Here is a 20,268-nt window from a genome sequence, read left to right on the forward strand (position 1 = left end):
ACCGCCCGGCTGATTTTGAAATTTTAAGGCAAACCTCAACACTCTAAATTTTCAGTAAAGGGATTGCAAATCCCATTTCTCAGAGAAAAACATAACCAACCTGGGGTCCTTTGTTTTCCAAGTGTTAAGGATTTCTGAGTGGCTATGACTCAGAGTTCTCAGTTCAGTAAGTCTCCCTATGAGGTGTGCAAAATGCTGTGGGTCTTCTGGATGGTACATTTTTGAATACTTAAACAAAAGCTGCAGCACTGGTTCTTGTAGGTTTTCTACATGCTGCTTATTTTTAAGGCATGGACGATCTGAAAAACATATTTATCTTAATTGATTCAAAGTGGTAGAAATAATAAATGCACTTAAAACAATGATTGAGTTATAAAATCATGAGTACTTGCAGAACCCTAATACACATTAGGTTTGCTAATTAAATTCTCTTTGTTCGTGATTTTACTTAATCTTCACTATATTCTATTGAGCTTCATTCTATTTTTATCACATTTTTCAGATTAGCTCCCTGAAATGTAGGGAGTTAAGTAATTTCCATAAAGTTGCATGGGAAGGAAGGGGTCGGTGAGTAAGGTTGGGGATATAACATCCATGAAGGCTTGCCTGAAACTTTAAAATAGTAGTAAGCAACCTCTCTATGGTCAACAGAAGTAAAGCGTGAGACTTCTTGGGTTCCTACCATAAGAGATAAGCTAACCAGGAAGTTCTGAATAGACAGCCTTCATTCATTTTGCTAACTATACCACAATAAAACTCACAGCAAAAATTTTTCCCTTTATTGTTCTTGTATTCTTAATATGGAAGAAGTGGGGAAAGAGAGAGTTACATATATATTCAAAAGTAAAAACAGAGAGTGGAGAGACCTATCAACAGTTAAGAGCACTGGCTGCTCTTCCCAAGTACTAAGGTTCAATCTCCAAACCCACATGGTGGCTCACAGCCATCTGTAACTCAGTTCCAGGGGATCTGACACCTTCCTGTGGGCTCACAGATACTGGACACAAGGGGTGCACATATAGACAAAGGAGACATACACATCAACAAAAGTAAATGAATGAAAAATATTTTTTAAAAAAGCAAAAGCAAAATAATGATGTGCTATAAAGAAAAACGGAAATAGATAAGACTCTTGGGTGGAGGGGTGGTAGCTATTTGCAAAGACTGATTGGGGATATAACAACATTTAACCCAAACCCAAAATGGTAAAAGAAAAAAACCAAGTAAATAAAATGACAAAACAGTGTAAGATGGCATCATGTGGGCGTGCAAGCAGAGGGGGCAAAAGGTGCATCAAGAACGGTAGAGCCTGTAGCAGGAGCCTGCAGGGCTCAAGGGACATCTGTGTCAAAGCACTGTGGATGGGGCAAGGGTGAAAAAGGAGCAAGGCAGTCTAGACCACTAGAAGGAACTTTGGTTTTAATCTATGCAAACTAGGAAGCCATCGACGGATCCAGAGGAATACCATCATCTGACTTACATTTTCAGGGAACTCCTCTGTGTACTAATACAGAGTCTATAGAGCATAGAGTCAGAAAATGTAATTAGAAAAGGGGATTCAACTATGCTGCCCAAGCTATAGACAGCAGGAAGCAGTTAAGTGCTAAGTATATCTTAGGATTGAATCAACAGAACTGGTGCGTGTGTGATATGAATATAAGAGAAAGAAAAGAAACTAAGGATTTAAAAAAAATTGCATGTGCAATTTGGAAGACAAAGATAGGGTTTGGCCCAGATGGGGAGGACTACAAAAAGCTAAGGTATAAAGCTGTTGAGAGTCCAGCTTTGGGCATTTTAAATTTGATACACCTGCTTGACAGTTGCATGGAAATCTTGAGGAGGTTATTTCATGCATTCTGGAGGAGCACACCAAGTTCACAGATGAGTCTGGGAGTATCAAATCCGCACAGGCCTTTAATGCCCAGAGTTAGGATGGAATCAGGAAGGAAGAGTACAGAAGAAAACTCGGACTTGTCACAACCTCTGTAACCCGAGTCCCAAGGGATCTGACACTTTCTGAATTCAGCAGCATGAGGCGCACCACGGTGCACAGATGCAGGCAAAACATGTGCATAAAATCATGAAATAACTTAAAAGAAAACTGAGTCCTAGGACAATTTAAATATTTGTCATTGTGAGAGACGAAGATGACAGAATAAAGAAGGCATGGGAAGAATAGCCAATGAATGAGGAAATCAAGAGGGTGGTGTTCCAGAGATTCAGTGAAACAACAAAGCTGCCAGTGGGATGGCTCAGCAGGAAAGATGCTAAGACCCAGCCTGACTACCTGAACCCCAGGACACACACATGGTGGAAAGAAACAGTTCCCACAGGTTGTCCTCTGACCTTCCACATGCATGACATGTACACAATCACAATCAATCAATCAATCAATCAATATAATTTTAAATGTCTAACCAAAAGAACCAAAACCACCTATGTGAGTTAGTGGGTGGGTGGTTATGTTGGAGTGAGAACTTCCTGAGACTGCCATGCTTCTGTGTGATCTGAGCTCTGTTTGTGCTGTTGAGTGTTAACAAGGCCCGAGGCAAGCTGTTAGGTGGACTGCAGTCCACAGGGAGAACTTACTATTTTCCACCTAACAGTAAGTAGGAATGCCAAGATTAGGAAAGGCTAAGTTGATGGGAATCAAAGATTAGCCCTGAAAAAAATCAAAGATCAGCTGAAGGGATGTGATGAACATATCTTTGTGAGAACTTTATAATCTAGGGGAACCCTTGACCCCATTAAAATTCTTAAATGTAGAGAGCATGACACAGTCCTTGTTTAAAAAGATCCACCAAGAAGGATAAAGGATGGTGGCCACAGGCATTATTAGTCCCACTCCTGAGAGACCGGGGAATCCTCACACAGCCAACACACCGAGGCTCTAAGGTACCGCACTGTCCAGAATTTGCAGCTTATTTCCTACACCGAACTGAAAGAAAGAAGATTTACATGGTCCAACCAGAGTGAACTGTCCCTAGGTAACCAGTCCAAGCTGGTTTTCCAAATATTCAGATTCAGATGAAAGCCAACACTGCTGTCCCTCCAGCCTTCTAAATCCTTTATCCTGTTCATCACACAGTTGCTTACAAAACTTCTTGAAATGAAGCATAATAGTGGTAAGTGGACAGCATAATGTAGCTGCACTGGAGCCTACGTGATTGAGCTTCAGACACACACACCTAGTGAGTGTTCATGAACCCTGATATCACAGCGAGTTAGAATATAAAAGAACACAAACGTGTCCAGATCAGTGAAGGAGACAGGACAGTGGTACCCTAGGAAGACTTTGCTGGCTTGATCAATGGGTTATCCATGCTAAGCAACTGTCTCACTTCAACCTGGATCCAGTCCATAACACAGGTTACAGGCATGTCAAGAAGACTATGAACTGACACAAAAAGCATGAGAAAGTCTCCTAACACACCAGACATCTTCACCACGGCTTCCAAACTCTGCTGAAGGGCTCCCAGGAAACAGGAGGCTTTCAGATGCATGTGGCCTTCTCTAAATACACCAGTGGGTCAAATAAGATGAAGACGGAGCATTAACCAGCAGAATCAGTGATGCCGATGAAGACGGAGCATTAACCAGCAGAATCAGTGATGCCGATGAAGACGGAGCATTAACCAGCAGAATCAGTGATGCCGTGTGCTACAGATCCTGACAGGTTGTAGTGGGTCGGAGAGGGTGGAGTGAAATGTGACTGCGGAGGGCTCAGAAGTGAAAAGGAGTAAAATGAAGACTAGAATATAGCTAACTCCCTAAGAACCTCTCTATCAGGGACTGGGAGAGTATATCTGAGGGCCAATGAGGGCAAGAAAGCATTATTTTTAAGATGCAAGAAAATGTAACACAGTGGTGAGCTTAAAGGAATGCTCATAGAGAGCAAACCATGATGGGATGAAATTGGTACATTCAACTTCACTTCATAGTTCAATAAAAAGAATTTAGTGATTCCCTGTCCAGAGGTCACCCCAAGCATTACTTCTCACAGTTTGTACCTGAGAAAAGCACTGTTGTCGCCGTAAGCAGAGCATATTCAGTGTCTGTTACATTAAGTTCACTCATTCTTCTGTAGAAGTAAGACAGTGAGGCAATAAATTCTCTAGTAATACCTGAAAAGATCAATATAAGTGATTTTTCATCCAAATGTAGCAGAGAAGGAAACACATTGTGATTGTCTTTTCTTCTCTCAAACTAATATAAGAATATTGAAAAGAGAATGAGGTTCAAGATGGCTGACCGAGTGATGGCCTGCATGGACAAGACCCTTTGTTGTGCCCTTGAAGCCTATGCCTGAACCTCAAGATTGGGCTCATTAGGTGTGCTATTGAAAAAAAAAAAAAAAAAAAAAAAACAAGAACAACAAAAGGTTGTCACCACTTGGAGCAAGCAGAAGGCTGTGGAACTGAGAGCCTGCAGAAGCCACGCTGTGTTTCTCTATTAGCCACAGTAAGGCTTACCCCTCTACCCATAAAAGTGGTTGACGCCGGGATATTGGCTGTATATTACATTACCATCCTGAAAAGCTTTGAAAAACAGCCCAAAGAATAATTCAGAGGCCCCAAATAGCTTCACAATTAAATAGGGAAAGAATTGCCATGGTGTAGCCAAAATAAGAAAATGGTTACAAATAGAAAACTCACTGATGGCCTGCCAACACTAACAACTGTATTGGCTATGTCTATAAAGGCTTTCAGAGACACTTTCAGACACACTGCAGAGACACCTGTGAACTGTGAGAAAGCCCATGGCCTTCTCCTTGTAACAAAATGAAAAGGGGAGAAAAGGAAGCAAGTCCACCAAGGTGATGGGCCTTACTGCACAGTGTTACCAGTCAGAGTAGCAGAAGGGTAGCCTTCCTTGAAAAAGTTTTCCAAAGAATGAACACTTTCATCACCCCTGTGACTATGCACCTCCAGTGTCCCAGCTGAGGGCTTTGCTGGTCTCATAGTGCCTAGCAAAAGAGAAAAACACAAAGACAGATATTCTTTCCTATCATTATATAATTAGTAAATTCAATATCTTTTCAGAACCTAGCATAACTATTATGTGAAAAAAAAATCCCCTAAAATGATATCTTTCTCATTTGTGTTACTGGAACATAAAAACAGATATTAGTTCATGTTTTGTAAAAATATTGTACAGAAGACCCTCCAAAATGAGTTTTCCATGGTACTATAATGGAAACTAAAAATGTCTTTCTTAAACACACACACCTTCCACGCACCACACAGTGCACCAGAGGCTGGGGAGACTCTGAAGCAAACACTACTAGAGCAATCATGGACCAGGCCATCAAGGGCCTCCCTTTAAAGCCTTCTGGTCTAGTGTGTGTAGAGAAGACCAGCCAATAAATAAGGATATTTTAAAAGGCAATGCACTGCGGCGAGCGCACTTAGGGAAAGCAGCTGGTATCACTGCCGAGTGCTTTGTTGGCTTCGGTTTGATGTTGTCCTGTTGCCTCCTCCCATGTCTTCAACCAACATACATCTTTACAGAATAGATTCTTGCATTCACACACTAAACAATGATGGCTTTCCTGCTCTATTCAAATGGTTTATTGATTTTAAAAAATACTTGCTTTTTTTTTAAATGGGAGTGAGGTCCTGCATACTTGGTTCAACACTAACCTAATAACGTTTCACCCCAGTGCAGAGGTGTTCCACAAGTGTGGAAAAGTATGTGTGTGTGTGTGTCTATGTGTCTGTGTGTCTGTGTGTCTGTGCGTCTATGTGTCTGTGTGTGTGTCTATGTGTCTGTGTGTCTATGTGTCTGTGTATGTCTGTATGTCTCTGTGTGTGTGTGTCTGTGTGTGTGTCTGTGTGTCTGTGTGTCTATGTGTCTGTGTGTGTGTGTCTGTGTGTCTGTGTGTGTGTATGTCTGTGTGTGTGTATATCTGTATGTCTGTGTGTCTGTGTGTGTGTCTATGTGTCTATGTGTGTGTCTCTGTGTGTGTCTGTGTGTCTATGTGTCTATGTGTGTGTCTGTGTGTACTTAAAGTTGAATAAAATTCTTTTTTCTTTTTACTTCCAGAGGCTGAATCTTTCCCACCATAAAGCTGGGCTACATGAAGGAACAGCGCTTCAGCTTTTGACTCCTTCTGTAATGCAGTCTGATCCTCAGTGGTTAAATTGTCAAATCCTTAGAAAAAATAAAGCATGAAGAAACAGATAATCAAAAGAGAATGTTCATAAATTAAATGTTTAAAAATATTTATTTACTTAACAACCCTAAGTTCTTCTGGGGAGTAACAATAGCATATAAACTCAAATCTAAATAAAACTCTTGATTCTACATAGTAATATTTTAGGATACTTTTATCAGAACTAGGTGACACTTTCTTATGGCAAGGACAAATCAAACATAGCTGCATTAGCCTTGAAGAATGTAATTTTATAAAGCGTTTCTGTACCTGTAAATATATAATAAAGCTGAGTTATATATAAGTTTTGGTCAAACTGTGGCTTGTTCTAGTATTGTAGAGGAAACATTTTTGTTTCTTGTTTCATCTAAGAAAACCCACATCATTATAATAATTTTTGTAAATATTTAGATTGTCACTCACCTGATTAATTGACAAAGATAAAATAAACCTTTTTTGTTGTTGTTGTTAGAAGCAACACTGCTAGAAAACCCAGGGCCTCACACACATTAGACAGGTGCTCTGCCTCTGAGCTGTAGATCTAGCACCACAGTTAGAAGTTTTTGTTTGATATACTATCGCTTTACCTTTAAAAAAGAAAGTTTGGGGCTGGAAAGACAGGTCAGCAGTTAAGAGCATTTCTTGCTCTTGCAGAGACTCTGGTTCCAGCACCCATGTGGTAATTCACAATCATCCATAAGAAACTTCAGTTCTAGGAGATCTAACACTCTCTTCTGGCCTCCACAGTACGTTGTGTACATGATATGAATTACATAATTGCAGGCAAAACATGCATAACACATAAACATAAAAATAAATAAATCTCAAAAAATAATGAGACAGAATTTTACCTGGGAGTCCCTTAGTAAATTTCATCAGTCCATGTATGTGCAGGATTGATAGTTCTGAGAGTCTCAGAAAACTTAGTTCTGGGTTGGAGTACTCCTGCTGCTGGTCCATAAAAAGAAATAAAAATGATCCATAGTACTGTTTTCCTGATAATTACTGAGGCTCTTTGTTGTTGTTGCTATCATTTCCTAATAACATTCATTACAGGTTATTTCTTGTCAGTAATGGATACATACAAGTGTGCTTGTTTCCCGTAAGGGAATCATGGATTTTTGATGAGCAGTCACTATGGTATTCAGAAGACAACGCTCCTCTTGAGTTAGAGTCACGTTGTCCTGAACCTAGAAGGAAACAGAAGGGCACCTGTAATGTGCGCCTGTTACACACTGTTCATAAAGAAACAAGAGACTGTATGGAAGGAAAGTCTTACCCCTTTCCCAGATCTAGTGGTGGACGACACGTGTTTGGTGTCTGCTCGTTCATCTTCCACTTGGATGGCAGAGTACAGGGAAGGCCCATGCTTGAAGTTCTTGCGAAGTCTCTTTGACTTACACTGGATCTCTGTGAGCAAACCTGCAACATTACAAAATCCACACTGTAGGGCAGTGGTCTGTTCAGGCAACTTAGGCTCAGTCGAGTAATTGGCCTTGAGCTTTGGAGCCCTAGTGGGCAGTTTCTGCCTGCAGGGGGGTGGAAGGAGTTCGGCTATAACTCCTGAGTCTTTGGCTCCTATTTCAGTCACAACCCCTCACAGCTGCCCCTGCAGGAGATGTGTGCTCTATCAGGCAGACAATGCCCCAAGCTCCCAGCATTCTAGCTGGACCTTACACACAGTCATCTGACCACAGCCAGGCATGCCACGTCCCAAAGACGGATAGCCACACCCCATACAATATAAGGGGTGGTTCGCCCCCTCCTTTCTCTCTTGCTTTTTGCCTCCTCTCTTGTCCTTTTCCTCTCTTTCCTGCTCTTTGTTCTCTTATCTTCTTGCTTTCTTTTCTTTCCTTCCTCTCTCTCTCCTTCTCTTTTCCTTTCCTTCCTCTCCTTTTCTTCTCTCTACTTGACCAGCTGGACACCACACTAAGTAGCTCGAAAACAACACTGTAGAATTTGACTAAAATGGTCTTAAGTGAGAAAATAGTCATAGACATCTCTTGTGCTCGCATGCATCTATTAAATTTCCTATCTTGCTTTTCCCTTCATAGCCACCTTGTCTGCTTGAAAATAGTTATAACAAAGATTGGGGGTTAATTTCTCATTTCCAAATTATGTTTAGATTTTTACAGAGGAAATTTACACATTAGTAGCATCTTGGAAGTGAAAGAGTCACTTGATAGAGTAGTAGAATTACATTATCTATAATTATTATCACTGGTTTTAGTAATACGGTTAAGAAAGACTATCTTAGGATCTTTAAAAATAAGCTAAGTCAATTTCTCCTATAATCCAGAACAAAGCATTTAATTCTTTTTCAAAAGGCAAATAGTATTTATTTGAGGATTGTTTTTGTTTGTTTTTATTTTTTTTTTATTTTTTATTTTTTTGGTTTTTTCGAGACAGTGTTTCTCTGTGTAGCCTTGGTTGTCCTGGACTCACTCTGTAGACCAGGCTGACCTCGAACTCAGAAATCCACCTGCCTCTGCCCCTCAAGTGCTGGGATTAAAAGCATGCACTGCCACCATCCGGCATTTTTAAATATTTTATAATTATTTGTATGAGTCTGTATGGTGCCCACAGAGCCCAGAGGGGTCATAGCCCCTTGAGCTGGGACTATAGTTGGTTGTGAGCTACCCAATGTGGTTGCTGAGACCTGAACTCAGATCTTCTGCAAGAGTAGTGTGTGCTCTTAATCACTGAGCTTCTCCTCCCCTGGGGATTACTGTTTTCATAGACTGTTTAATCTTCCATCTGTGTCATTCCTAGACCACCAGCAGCTACCCTAAGTACTCTTAGGAGCCACTAAGAGTATTCAAATATTAATACACCTGTCATTTTCATAAGTATTTTAAAAAACATACCTATAAAATAAAAGACTGATGAGGAGCTGAAGTATAGAAAAAAACAAAAACCTTAAAGCCCTTCTATATTATTGTATTAATTGTCAGAGAACAGAATACACAAAAAAAATGAAGCCATTTTAAGCAGATCAAATATTGAACATGGTAGTAAACACCTGCAAGCCCAACTACTCAAGAGATGTTACAAGATGATCGCATGGTGAATACCAGCCGTGGCAACTTAAACAAACCCCTTCTTCAATATTTTTTTGGTAGAAAGGAGTCTATGGGTGTAGCTTAGTGATAGATTGTCTAGGATGTGGTAAACCTGAACTCAACCCCCAGTACCACAAGAAGGAAAACCACAAGAGGAGGAGGAGGAGAAAGGGAAGAAGGAGGAAGAAGAGGAGGAAGAAGAGAAGGAGAATGAAGAGGAGGAACGAGAGGAGGAGGAGGAGGAAAAGAAAAGAGAAAAGCAGAGGTGAATGAGGAAAGGAAGAGGAGAGGAGAAGGGGCCATCAGAGCTCTAACACATGGCAGTACTAGGACAATTGAAAGGTAAATGTAGTGTGCAGATCCAAGCATCAGTGGCAGGGTGTGGACATGGACACATGTGAACCAGGCTTATGCTCACCAGTCACGGTGACTGCTCACCAATTCTCTAGAGCTTCACCTTGCCAGAATTCCTTTAAGGTAAAGTGAAGGATGGCTCATTTTAAGTACAGAGGCCCTCAGAAGACTCCAACTTCCCTTTCACATACATTTCCTGACACATATTAAAAGACAACTTTTGGGCCAGAAATTGGAGGGCATAGGCAGGGGGAATCTCTGAGTTTGCAGCCAGCCTGGCATACAAAGCAAATTCTAGGCCAGCTAGTGAAATCCTGAAGACAAATTAAATTGATGAATAAAAGACAACTTTTTCAAGGGTTGCTTTGGACTGAATTGTATCTTCCAAAACTCATATGCTAAAGTGCTACTGGCTAATATGTTGATATTTGGAAATAAGTCCCAACACACATGAGATTATTAGTGGACTTTGCATATGAGAATGTCAGGGATCCAGGGATCCATTTACACTTCAATTGTCCTAAAACTGCCACGTGTTAGGACTCTGAGAACCTCTTCTCCTCTTCCTCCTTTTCTCCTCTTCCTCTCTTTCTTTCTTTCTTTCTTTCTTTTTTTTTAAGATTTATTTATTATATATAAGTACACTGTAGGTATCTTCATACACACCAGAAGAGGGTGTGAGATCTCATTACAGATGGTTGTGAGCCACCATGTGGTTGCTGAGATTTGAACTCAGGACCTTCCGAATAGCAGTCAGTGCTCTTCACCACTGAGCCATCACTCCAGCCCCTCCTCCTCTCTTTCTTTTTGGGAACTACTTTTAACTTTGCACTTTTCAAGGCAGTATATATCTTTAGGTTAAGTAACATAAAAATACCAGATCTTTTTTAAATCATTATGTAGATTTATTTTTATTTTATGTGTGTGTTTTGCTTGCATGTGTGTATGCACAATACATTCGTGCCTGCAGATGTCAAAAGAGGGCAAGGGATTCTCAGGAACTGAGTTATAAATGATTATGAGCTGCCATGTGGAAGCTGGGAACCAGGCCCGGGTCCTCTGCAAATGCTCTTAACTCCAGTTCTCAGAGAACATTTAATTAAGATGAAACTATGACTGACTTCAAAATTAGAGCAATATAGTACAGGGCATTTATGGGAATCACTACGTAAATTGATAATGAGCCACATGGAGCTGTACATGTGTGTGTGGTGTGCATCTACAAACAAATATGGCAATATTCAAAATAACTCTTGAAGAATGCTCTATGTTCTCAGTAAGATTGGAAATTTTTTATTTTTATTATTTTTAAATTCATTTCTATTATATAGAAGAGAGTGTGAACACAGTCCTCCACTAACACAAATTATGCACGCAAGTTTCCCACATTTGTGGAAATCACAGAGGTCAGTCAGCACATCCCTAGTGCAATGCGTGAGCCTCGCCCTGAGAAAACCACCACCATTATCACGTCTTCCAGGTCAGGAAAGTGAGATTGGGAAAAGTCAAACCCCCTCAGAAAAGCAAACCTCGAACACAATGGCACTTACATTCTGCCAGCATCCCCACCGCCTTACACTTCTTCAGTCTGCACTCTTGGCATTTTCTGCGCATGTACATGTCCATTTCACAGTGGCCACCGTTCTTGCACGAATACACTGCATTTTTGGTAATGCTACGTCGGAAAAAACCTAACAATCAAAATTGTCAAAGTTTAACATTGATGTGTTTAATTACTTCTCATTTTTATTAACATTTTACCTTTATAGTAAAGTAATCAAGTTAACTAACTAAAGTATTTCAATTAAATGAGGGATTTTTGCCTCCCGATATTTTTTTAAATATACATTTATCTGGAAAGTTATCTGATTCTTTCCAGTTGGTAGATGCCAGTTGACATCCTGAGGCTGGGCCTTTCTTATATCGTCTGGAGATTAAACCGAGTATCTTTATTGCATTTAGATAACTCTCTACCCTACTATGGAGAAATTACCTATAAGAATTTTTTAAACTGCATTATACAAAATATCAAGATCCCACAATGCATCTTTCAAGTTTTCTTTGAGAGAATACGTGGTCACCTAAACAAAAATATCAGAAAATCCTCTTTTCTAAACCCTCCCAGTTTTAGTCCAGCTCACAAGGCGGTTCCTCCCCCTGCAGATGGTCCCTCTCCCTTTCCCAGTACTTGCCAGGTGAGAAAGCATTTTGTCCCTTTTCTTCCTTCTAACCTTATTCCACACAGTAATCCCTGCCATTTCCTGCTCTCCCTCCTAGGAGTTGTCGAGCTTAGTCAAAGCCTCACCACTTACTATGAAAGCCTTGGGGGGTGGGGGGGTGGGGACGACTGCTTGGCAGCAATCTGAGATTGGCCAAGGACAAGGAAATGGACTTCAGGCAGGAATCCGACTTTAGGCCATAACAAGGAAGTAAGCTCAGGCAGGAATCTAACTTTAAGCTATAATAGGGAAGTAAGTTTAGGCAGGAATTTTAATCTTAGAGTGGAACAAAAGAAGTAGGCTTCAGGCAAGATTTTGGGCTTGGACAAGGAAGCTTGAAGACTCAGGTATTTTGGTCATTCTGACAAGCCTTTGGAAACAACTGTCTCGAAGTAATCACAGGGCTCTGCGTACTGCCTTGCTAGTTCCTTATAGTACTGCTCGCCCTTAATACTTGCGTGTAATTAAAATGGTATAAAAGTAGATTGGGAAAAAATGAACCTGCCTTCAGTCTCAGAATTGACTGGGGCCATGCTGCAGCTTTGTCTAATCGTCTTTTTCTTTCTAATCCTCGCTCCTGCGCTGGAGAACCCGTTGACTGACTGAAGCCTGCGCTGGAGAACCCGTTGACTGACTGAGCAGGCTTGATTAACTTACTCTCTTCCAGTGGACACTTGAGAGAAGGAGTTTTGCCAGTTCATTTCAACGAAGGAAGAAAGAGCTCAGCTTGGGTTTTCAAAACTATGCTGGTTCTTCACCTCAGTTTTAACAGTAACCCGTCAAGAGCAGGCCGCACTGCCTGCCTAACTCTCTCCTGGCTAATGGCCTCAAAGCTCTCTCACCTCACTTCCTTTGGCTATTCTTTGCCAGTGTTGAGGTGTAAGATTTACAGGTAAAATTTTATCCTAAACAAACACATGTGTTTGTGTTATATTGGTGAAACTGTTTTCTGTTGTTTGGGTTGTTTTGTTTTGTTTCTGAGGGTGCTAGGATCAAATCCAAAAGTAGGTGCTAAGTGCTCTACCACCGGTGTGCATTCCCACGCCAATGTTTATCAACTACTGAAGTGCTAGGCCGCTTCTGAACTGTGACTGTCCAAGAAGCTTCTGCTCTTTACAAATAGCACTGCAAACTCTGGCCCTCACGTCCAGACTTTCAGTTTGTTGTCTTTCTATAAGAAACACTTTTTAAAAATCTATTGACTTAGAATCATAGAAGTCATTTATTTCAAATTTTCTCCAAGTGTGTAAATTTTATCAACCACATAATAAAAAAAGTGCTGTGGTTAATAGATCTTTATAATGTCATGTTTTGTTCCAGCATCAAATTCTTCTAGAAATAGGAAAAATGTTTACTTATATGTATTGAGTTTAAAGTAAAGTGTGAAAGTCTTCATCAAAAATGAAGAGACGGGGTTGGCGAGATGGCTCAGTGGTTAAGAGCACTGACTGCTCTTCTGAAGGTCCTGAGTTCAAATCCCAGCAACTACATGGTAGCTCACAACCACCCATAATGAGATCTGACACCCTCTTCCGGTGTGTCTAAAGACAGCAACAGTGTACTTATTTATAATAATAAATAAATCTTTGGGTTGGAGCTAGCGGGGATGACCAGTTGTTGGGAAAATTCAATTCCCAACAACTACATGAAGGCTCACAGTATACTCATATTCATTAAACAAATAAATCTTTTTTAAAAAATGAAGAGACAGAGCCGGGCGGTGGTGGCACATGCCTTTAATCCCAGCACTTGGGAGGCAGAGGCAGGCGGATTTCTGAGTTCGAGGCCAGCCTGGTCTACAGAGTGAGTTCCAAGACAGCCAGGGCTACACAGAGAACCCTGTCTCGAAAACCAAAAAAAAAAAAAAAAAAAAAAAAAAAAAAAAAAAAAAAAAAAAAATGAAGAAACAGACCTGGTAGTAAATGCTCTTAATACCAACAGTAGGGATACAAAGGCAGATGGATTTCTGAGTTCAAGAACAGCCTGGTCTATAGAGTGGGTTCCAGGACAGCCAGGGATGCATAGAAAGACCTTTTCTCAAAAAAGAAGAAAGACAAGGAGAAGAAGGATGAGAATGAAGTGGATGAGGAGGGAAGAGGAAAAAAAAAAGAAAAAAATGAAATGAAATGAACCCTTGGGCCAGGCATGGTGGCCCATACCTTTAATACCAGCACCTAGAAGACAGAGACAGGCAGATATCTGTGAATTCAAAGCCAACCTGATCTTCATAGTGAGGTCTAGGCCAACCAGGGCTACACAATGAGACCCTATTTAAAGACAGAGAGAGAGAGAGAGAGAGAGGAGAAGAAAAAAAGAAAAGAAAAAGAAAAGAAGAAAAAAAACTAACCTTAAATTTAACATTTAACATTTTATTCTCTTACCTTTGATCACATAGATTGATCCCTTTAAACATGCTTTTTCCTGTTTTTGTTTCTCGTGTTTGATAAAGATTGCGTGTGTGTGTGTGTGTGTGTGTGTGTGTGTGTGTGTGTATGTGCACATACATGCACGCACGAGTGCACCAGGCGTGTGCGGCACCGTCTGTTCGGTTGGGCCTTGGCCTTACCTTTGCAGCCCTCACAGGTAAGGGCATTGTAGTGATATCCTGATGCCTTATCACCACAGACCATACAGAGCTCATCTTGTCCCTTCCAGTGTAAAGAACAAGTTGGCCTGCACCTTTGTGCCCCAGGGAATTCGTCTTCATTATCATCATGAACAACCACATAAGTGGACTGACTAGATTCTCCAGAGTCGAGTCCGCACCAACTGCCACCACTGTACTGTGGATCCAAGCTGTATGTGTTGAAATGGCTTTGTAAACATGGGGACTGTAACGCTGGAGGGAACTGAGCAGTGGAATATTGGCAATAGGGTGGTTCTTGGAAATCCGCGTCACACAGCTGATAATGGAATTGCTCTGGCAAAATATCTGGTTTTATTAACATAAAAAAAGAACAAATCATAAAAGGTCAAAAAAGCACATAATTGTTTTAAACTTCAAAATGTTTTATACTCAACAGAAAGTTCAACACATCTACTACATCTCAGGACTTGCCGTCCAGCACAATAGGAACACAGTAAATGGAACTACAATACCTAATAAATGCTGTGACACCAGAGGTGTGCAGAGGTGGATCAGGAGCCAGAAAGGGTATTAGCTGCTAGTGGTGCACCACTCTCATCTCTCTCCTTAAGGGAGCCTGAATATCATCCAGATTAAGTTTTTCCTTAGCTAATGCATGTGGTTGTTGCCACAACATAGCAGAGGTTTCAGGCACGGTAAGAACGCTTTCCGCATCCCACACAGGCCCAGAAGTAGGCTGACCACAGCCACAACCCATTAGTTGGGTTTTAACTAGGCCCATGATTCTTATTCAAAATGTTCTTGGGACTTTCCGAACACCTGTCTGGTCCAAGTCACATAGAAGTATTGTGGATACCCATGGTATTGTTTGTATTTTGATGATAATTCCACTTTCTGGGGTTTCCTGAGACAAGGAGTGAATCGTGTACTCAGGACTTCATGTGACCCTTCTAATGAATAAAGATTTCAGTGAAAACTAATCACTGGGTGAGTAGGCGGGACTTCCGGGCCTTCGGAGGGACAGCGGTGGCTGGAGAAAGGGAGGAGGCTTTTGGACTGGAACGATGATGGAGCCAAAATGTAGGTAATGGAGACCCCGGTTCAGGATTTAACTTAGAATGGCTTACTATAGTAAACCTATTGGATCTAATAAGGATGCTAGTTGCTATGCCCAATGATTGTGTTGCCTTTTGATTTTGAACTAGGATTGTGTGGTGTTTTCCTTCCACGCAGCAACTTGACTGAGTTTCAGAGAAAAGATAGGATAGCGGGGTACCCCAGCCAGCCACAGGAGATTGGAAGTGTGGGGCTGGTGTGGCAGAGACCTGCCATGGGAACTTATCGAGCTGGGTGGAGAGATTTTGGAGCTCCGGGTTACAGAGAGTCTCCATAAAATGAGAACATGGCTGGCCGGTGCTGTGCCAGAGATGTTGTGAATTGCATTTTTTAATATTTCACACTCCATAGAACAGTGCCTCTTGGCCTAATTTGGTAATGTCAACTTAAGACCTACTTCCTGGGGTCACAACAGCTGTCTATCCCAATTTCTCAGTAAGGGACCTTAAAAGAACACCCTTATACAATAAGACCTTGTCTCCAAAAAAATGTTTTTTATTAAAAAAATAATAATAATAATAATAGAATATCCTTTATGCTCCTTAAGCCTGCTGAATTTGTTTCAGACCCCACCATGAAGTCAGCTCTGATAAAACTTTTATCTGAAGAACAATCCAACTCCAAGGACATCCTGAGCCACATCTGTCTCTAACCTTAACAGTTACGGCTGTAAAGTACAGCCAGGCCATAAACAATATAAATTAACTCACCCCAAAAGGAAAAAAAACCCACACATTTCAAATAAAACAAAACAAGAACAAGCAGCCTTTTGTTTAGACTTCTTTAAAGCACCTCAGCTCTCTCCTTTAACATTTGTACCCTGTGCTATTAGCTTCTTTTTCAATTTATGGTTGTATATTGAGATCAACTTCTCAACCTTGAAGAATTACTATAAGATTTAAATGAAATATGATAGTTAAAGACATGTATTAACGGGGCTGGGAAGGTGGCTCAGTGGGCTAAAGTGCTCAGGCATAAAGACCTGAGTTGGGTCTCAGAGCCCACATACAGCTGGACCAGGATGTACATTGTAATCCCAGCATGACTTCGCAAGATGGAAGGTGCACATAGAATGGCAATAACCAAAGAGAGACTATCTCAAGCTAGATGAAAAGTGAGAATGATGCCCAAGGTTAGCCTCTGACCTCTATACTTACACTGCAGCATGAGTATGCCTCGCTGTATGTTGCATGCTCAATCATCTGTGTGTGTGTGTGTGTGTGTTCTTGGGACACATACATATAATTTTGTTTTGTTTTGTTTTTTCAAGTCAGGGTTTCTCTGTATATCCCTGGCTGTCCTGGAACTCACCCTGTAGACCAGGCTGGCCTCGAACTCAGAAATCTGCCTACCTCTGCCTCCCAAGTGCTGGGATTACATATAATTTTTTAAAAGCACAGCCTAGAGTCCTCAAAATGGCTCGACCCATAAAAGCATTAACCACACAAGCCGATGACCTGCTGGTTCTATACCCATAGGCCACCCAGAGCCTGATGCAGCGGTATACATTTCTAATCGTAGCATTCCTACAATGAGATGGGAAGCAGAACAAGGAGAATTTCCAGTATCTCAAGTGTCAAATAGTACAAAGCCTGGTAGAGAAAATTTAAAAAGTAAATAAATAAAAATGTAAAGCACATATAAACTACCAGATAGCACAGGATAAATTATAGCCATGATCATCAGAAGTTCCGGGCGCTAATTTACTCCCTGCTTTCAGGAAAATTACTGGGCTTAATTCAAAATATTAGCTCCAAGAGAAGCAAGCAGTCCTTGGTTATACTGTGTCTGTAGTTGGTAAGAGCTGTATTTTTCCTGGAGCTGAGCCATCAGATAATTAGATTTAAAATTATCTTCAAAATTCCACCATCCATCCAGATCAGTAAAAACCATTCACACTAGTCATTTACAATCCAATAGCATCCGACACTAGTGCAAAGCTGAATACTATCAAATAGCTTGATACAAGAAAAATGTTTCTGGGGATATAGTTCTCTAGTAAATATTCGCAGAACATGCCAAGATCCTGGGTTCAATCCCCAGCACCACAAACAAACCAGGGAAAAGAACTCGGTAAACAGTTACCTATTTTTTAGAAAGAAAAGGGTCCTTACTGGCTGACTGTGCAAAGCAAATCTTTCTCACCCCGTGGAATAAGAGTTTAAGTTCCTTTGAAAACTGTATGTAAGATTACATCTATAACATAGCTGTAGTCTTTGTGTAGAAATTTCTAGCATCACCTGCATTCTCTTTTTCATTTCTTTCTGCTTTATGAGATTTAGATTAATATTAACATTTCAAGCATAGCTGGGGCCTGAGGAGCTAGCCCAGTAACTAAGAGCCCTTGCAGCCCTCACCGAGAGCTCAGAGTTCAATTCTCAGCACCCACAGGGTGGCTCACAACTGCCTGCAACCCCAGCTTCTCACCTTCCCAGGAACCTGCACTCAGATGGTACACAGAGACTCACACAGTCACACACAGATATACACATAAAATAGAAAAAGAAGTAAATAAATCTTTACAAGTGCCGGAGAGGAGGCTCAGTTTTTATAAATGAGTTCTGCGTGGTCTTGTGGGATTCCTAACAGTGTGCGTGGTGGCAGGGAGGGGGAGTATCTCTGGCTCTTTTGCCTGCTTGTGGGACCCCTTTCTTCCTACGGGGTTGCTTAGTCCAGCCTTGATGTGATGGCATGTGCCTAGTCTTTTCGTAGCTTGTTATGCCATGTTCAGTTGATGTCACTGGGAGGCCTGCAATTATCTGACTGGAGGCAGAAGGTGTTGGATCTGGAGGAGAGAAAACGGAGGAGGAGAGACTCAGGGGAGAGGAGGAAGGGAAAACTTGGGTCATGATTTAATGCATGAAAGAAGAAAAAAATGTATTCTGCTCTTACAGAGGCCTGGGATTCGATTCCCAGCACCCACGTTGCGGCTCACAAATTCCAGCTCTGAGCAGATCCAATGCCTTGACATCCGTGGGAACCTGTGCTGCAAACACACACACACACACACACACACACACATACACACATACACACACACACACACACACACACACACACACACACAATTAATAAATCTCCAAAAAATATCTATCAACCATAACTACTGTAAGGTTCGTATACAATTTGATATAAAAAAGCTTGTCTCCATTTGTCCTTAAAACTAACTTCAATTTTTGTGAGTTAATTCTTCTTTTAACTGAATACAGTTTTTTTAGATTTATTTATTTTGTGTATGTGGGAATTTTTCATTAATGTATGTCTGTGCACTTCTTGTGTGCCTGGCACCAGAGAAGGCCAGAGAAGGGTACTGGGGTCTCTAGAACTGGAACTGCAGATGGTTATAAGCAAACATGTGGGTGCTAGGGTTTGAACTCTGGTCTGCTGGAAAAGCAGCCAGTGCTCTTAACTGCAGAGCCATCTCTCCAGCCACACACACACAATAAAAATTATTTTTATTACATACCGTAATACTGTGTGGGTTCAGCAAGGTAGTACCCATCAGATGTAGTGACATAGGTATTTGCCATTCTCTGGTCCAGCTGCCAGTTGTTTCCTTCAGCAATGCTAAATACTTTCAGAATAAAACCTGAGGGGAAGGAGTGTAACAGACTACTTATGATTTTATGACATTACAGTGTAAAGCCAGGCATGGTGGCACATGTATGGGATTTCAGCACTGAAGAGACCGAGGCAGGAAGAATATCACTATAAACAACCAGGACTACACAGTAAGTTCAAAACCAGCCCCAGCTACATAGCAAGGTTCTGTGCCAAAAACAACAAAAAATTACAATTTTTTTAATGAAAAATTTTAAGCTGGTTAGATGGCTCATGGAGTAAAGAAGCTTGCCCCAGAAGCCTGGCTGCCTGAGTTCAGAACCTGAAAAAAATGTGGGAGGAGAGAACCAACTCCACAAGGTTGCCATCAGCCATCCACCGGTGTTCTATAGCACGCACGCACACCCACATACGTCACATGTGCGCATATGTGCATGCATGTGCACGCACACACACACACACACATATTAACAATTTTTTAGAAAAGAAGTGAAATTTGCAGAATTTATACATGAAACATATATTTCCATTATAATCAAGACATTTTTCATGTTTTCAAACACCAAGTCATTTAGTTTTGCCAATTTCTTATTGCTTAGCCTTTAATGGTTTGGGCAATAACCATGAGAGACATACCGAATTTGAAATTAGAACTCAAACACTGGTTCACCACTTACTTTTGGGTAATGTATTACACCTCTCTGAACCTTAGCTGTAGCAGACACTCTCCTAGCAAAGGTGTTGGTGTCTGAGAAACTCAGCACAGCTCCTAACAGTAACTGAGTCCCCAAAACTGTGGCTCTAGGGGACTGGAGAGATGGCTCCGCAGTTCAGAGAGACCTGCTGCTCTCCCAATAAGACCGAGCTTACAACTGCCTGCAACACCAGCCCCAGGCAATCCAGCGCGCGCGCGCGCGCGCGCGCACACACACACACACACACACACATACACACAAGCTTGCACACAGACAGAAAGGGGAAGGGAGAGGAAAGGGGAAGGAAAGGGGAGAAGAGAGAGAGAGAGAGAATTGTAATTTTTTGTTGTAGCTCAGGTAGGCATAATGGCTGATGCCTTTATATTCAGCATTGAGGAGGCAAAGGACAGGTGAATCTCTCTAAGTTTGAAGCCAACATGGTCTAGCAGAGAGTTCCAGGCCAGCCGGGGAACACATAATGAGAACTTGTCTCAAAATAAACAAATCTTTTTTTTTTTTT

At 41.2% G+C, this 20,268-nt stretch overlaps 1 protein-coding gene and 1 non-coding gene across 3 annotated transcripts in view; both read right to left on the reverse strand.

The window, feature by feature from the left end:
- Positions 1 to 51: 51 nt before the first annotated feature.
- The window catches only part of LOC116093525 (bile acid receptor-like), a 25,483-nt gene continuing 5,266 nt past the window's right edge, over positions 52 to 20,268 (reverse strand). Inside the window, exons 2-11 of one of the 2 annotated variants that reach the window (XM_031375009.1) lie at positions 18,959 to 19,081; positions 14,356 to 14,721; positions 11,121 to 11,261; positions 7,434 to 7,576; positions 7,240 to 7,344; positions 7,006 to 7,105; positions 6,040 to 6,153; positions 4,844 to 4,966; positions 4,011 to 4,124; positions 52 to 299 (exon numbers count right to left, since the gene is read on the reverse strand). In XM_031375009.1, the coding sequence (XP_031230869.1) occupies positions 52 to 299; positions 4,011 to 4,124; positions 4,844 to 4,966; positions 6,040 to 6,153; positions 7,006 to 7,105; positions 7,240 to 7,344; positions 7,434 to 7,576; positions 11,121 to 11,261; positions 14,356 to 14,721; positions 18,959 to 19,022 (1,518 nt within the window). In that variant the 5' untranslated portion in view covers positions 19,023 to 19,081. Of the gene's footprint in view, positions 300 to 4,010; positions 4,125 to 4,843; positions 4,967 to 6,039; positions 6,154 to 7,005; positions 7,106 to 7,239; positions 7,345 to 7,433; positions 7,577 to 11,120; positions 11,262 to 14,355; positions 14,722 to 18,958; positions 19,082 to 20,268 lie in introns of those variants that run through there. The other variant, XM_031375010.1, reaches the window with a different exon arrangement.
- LOC116094639 lies at positions 10,899 to 11,063 on the reverse strand. The gene has a single exon (XR_004120253.1). It is a non-coding gene; the product is annotated as a U1 spliceosomal RNA (small nuclear RNA).

Source organism: Mastomys coucha, unplaced genomic scaffold (genome assembly GCF_008632895.1).
Source record: "Mastomys coucha isolate ucsf_1 unplaced genomic scaffold, UCSF_Mcou_1 pScaffold16, whole genome shotgun sequence".
In the NCBI taxonomy this organism is placed as follows: Eukaryota; Metazoa; Chordata; class Mammalia; order Rodentia; family Muridae; genus Mastomys; species Mastomys coucha.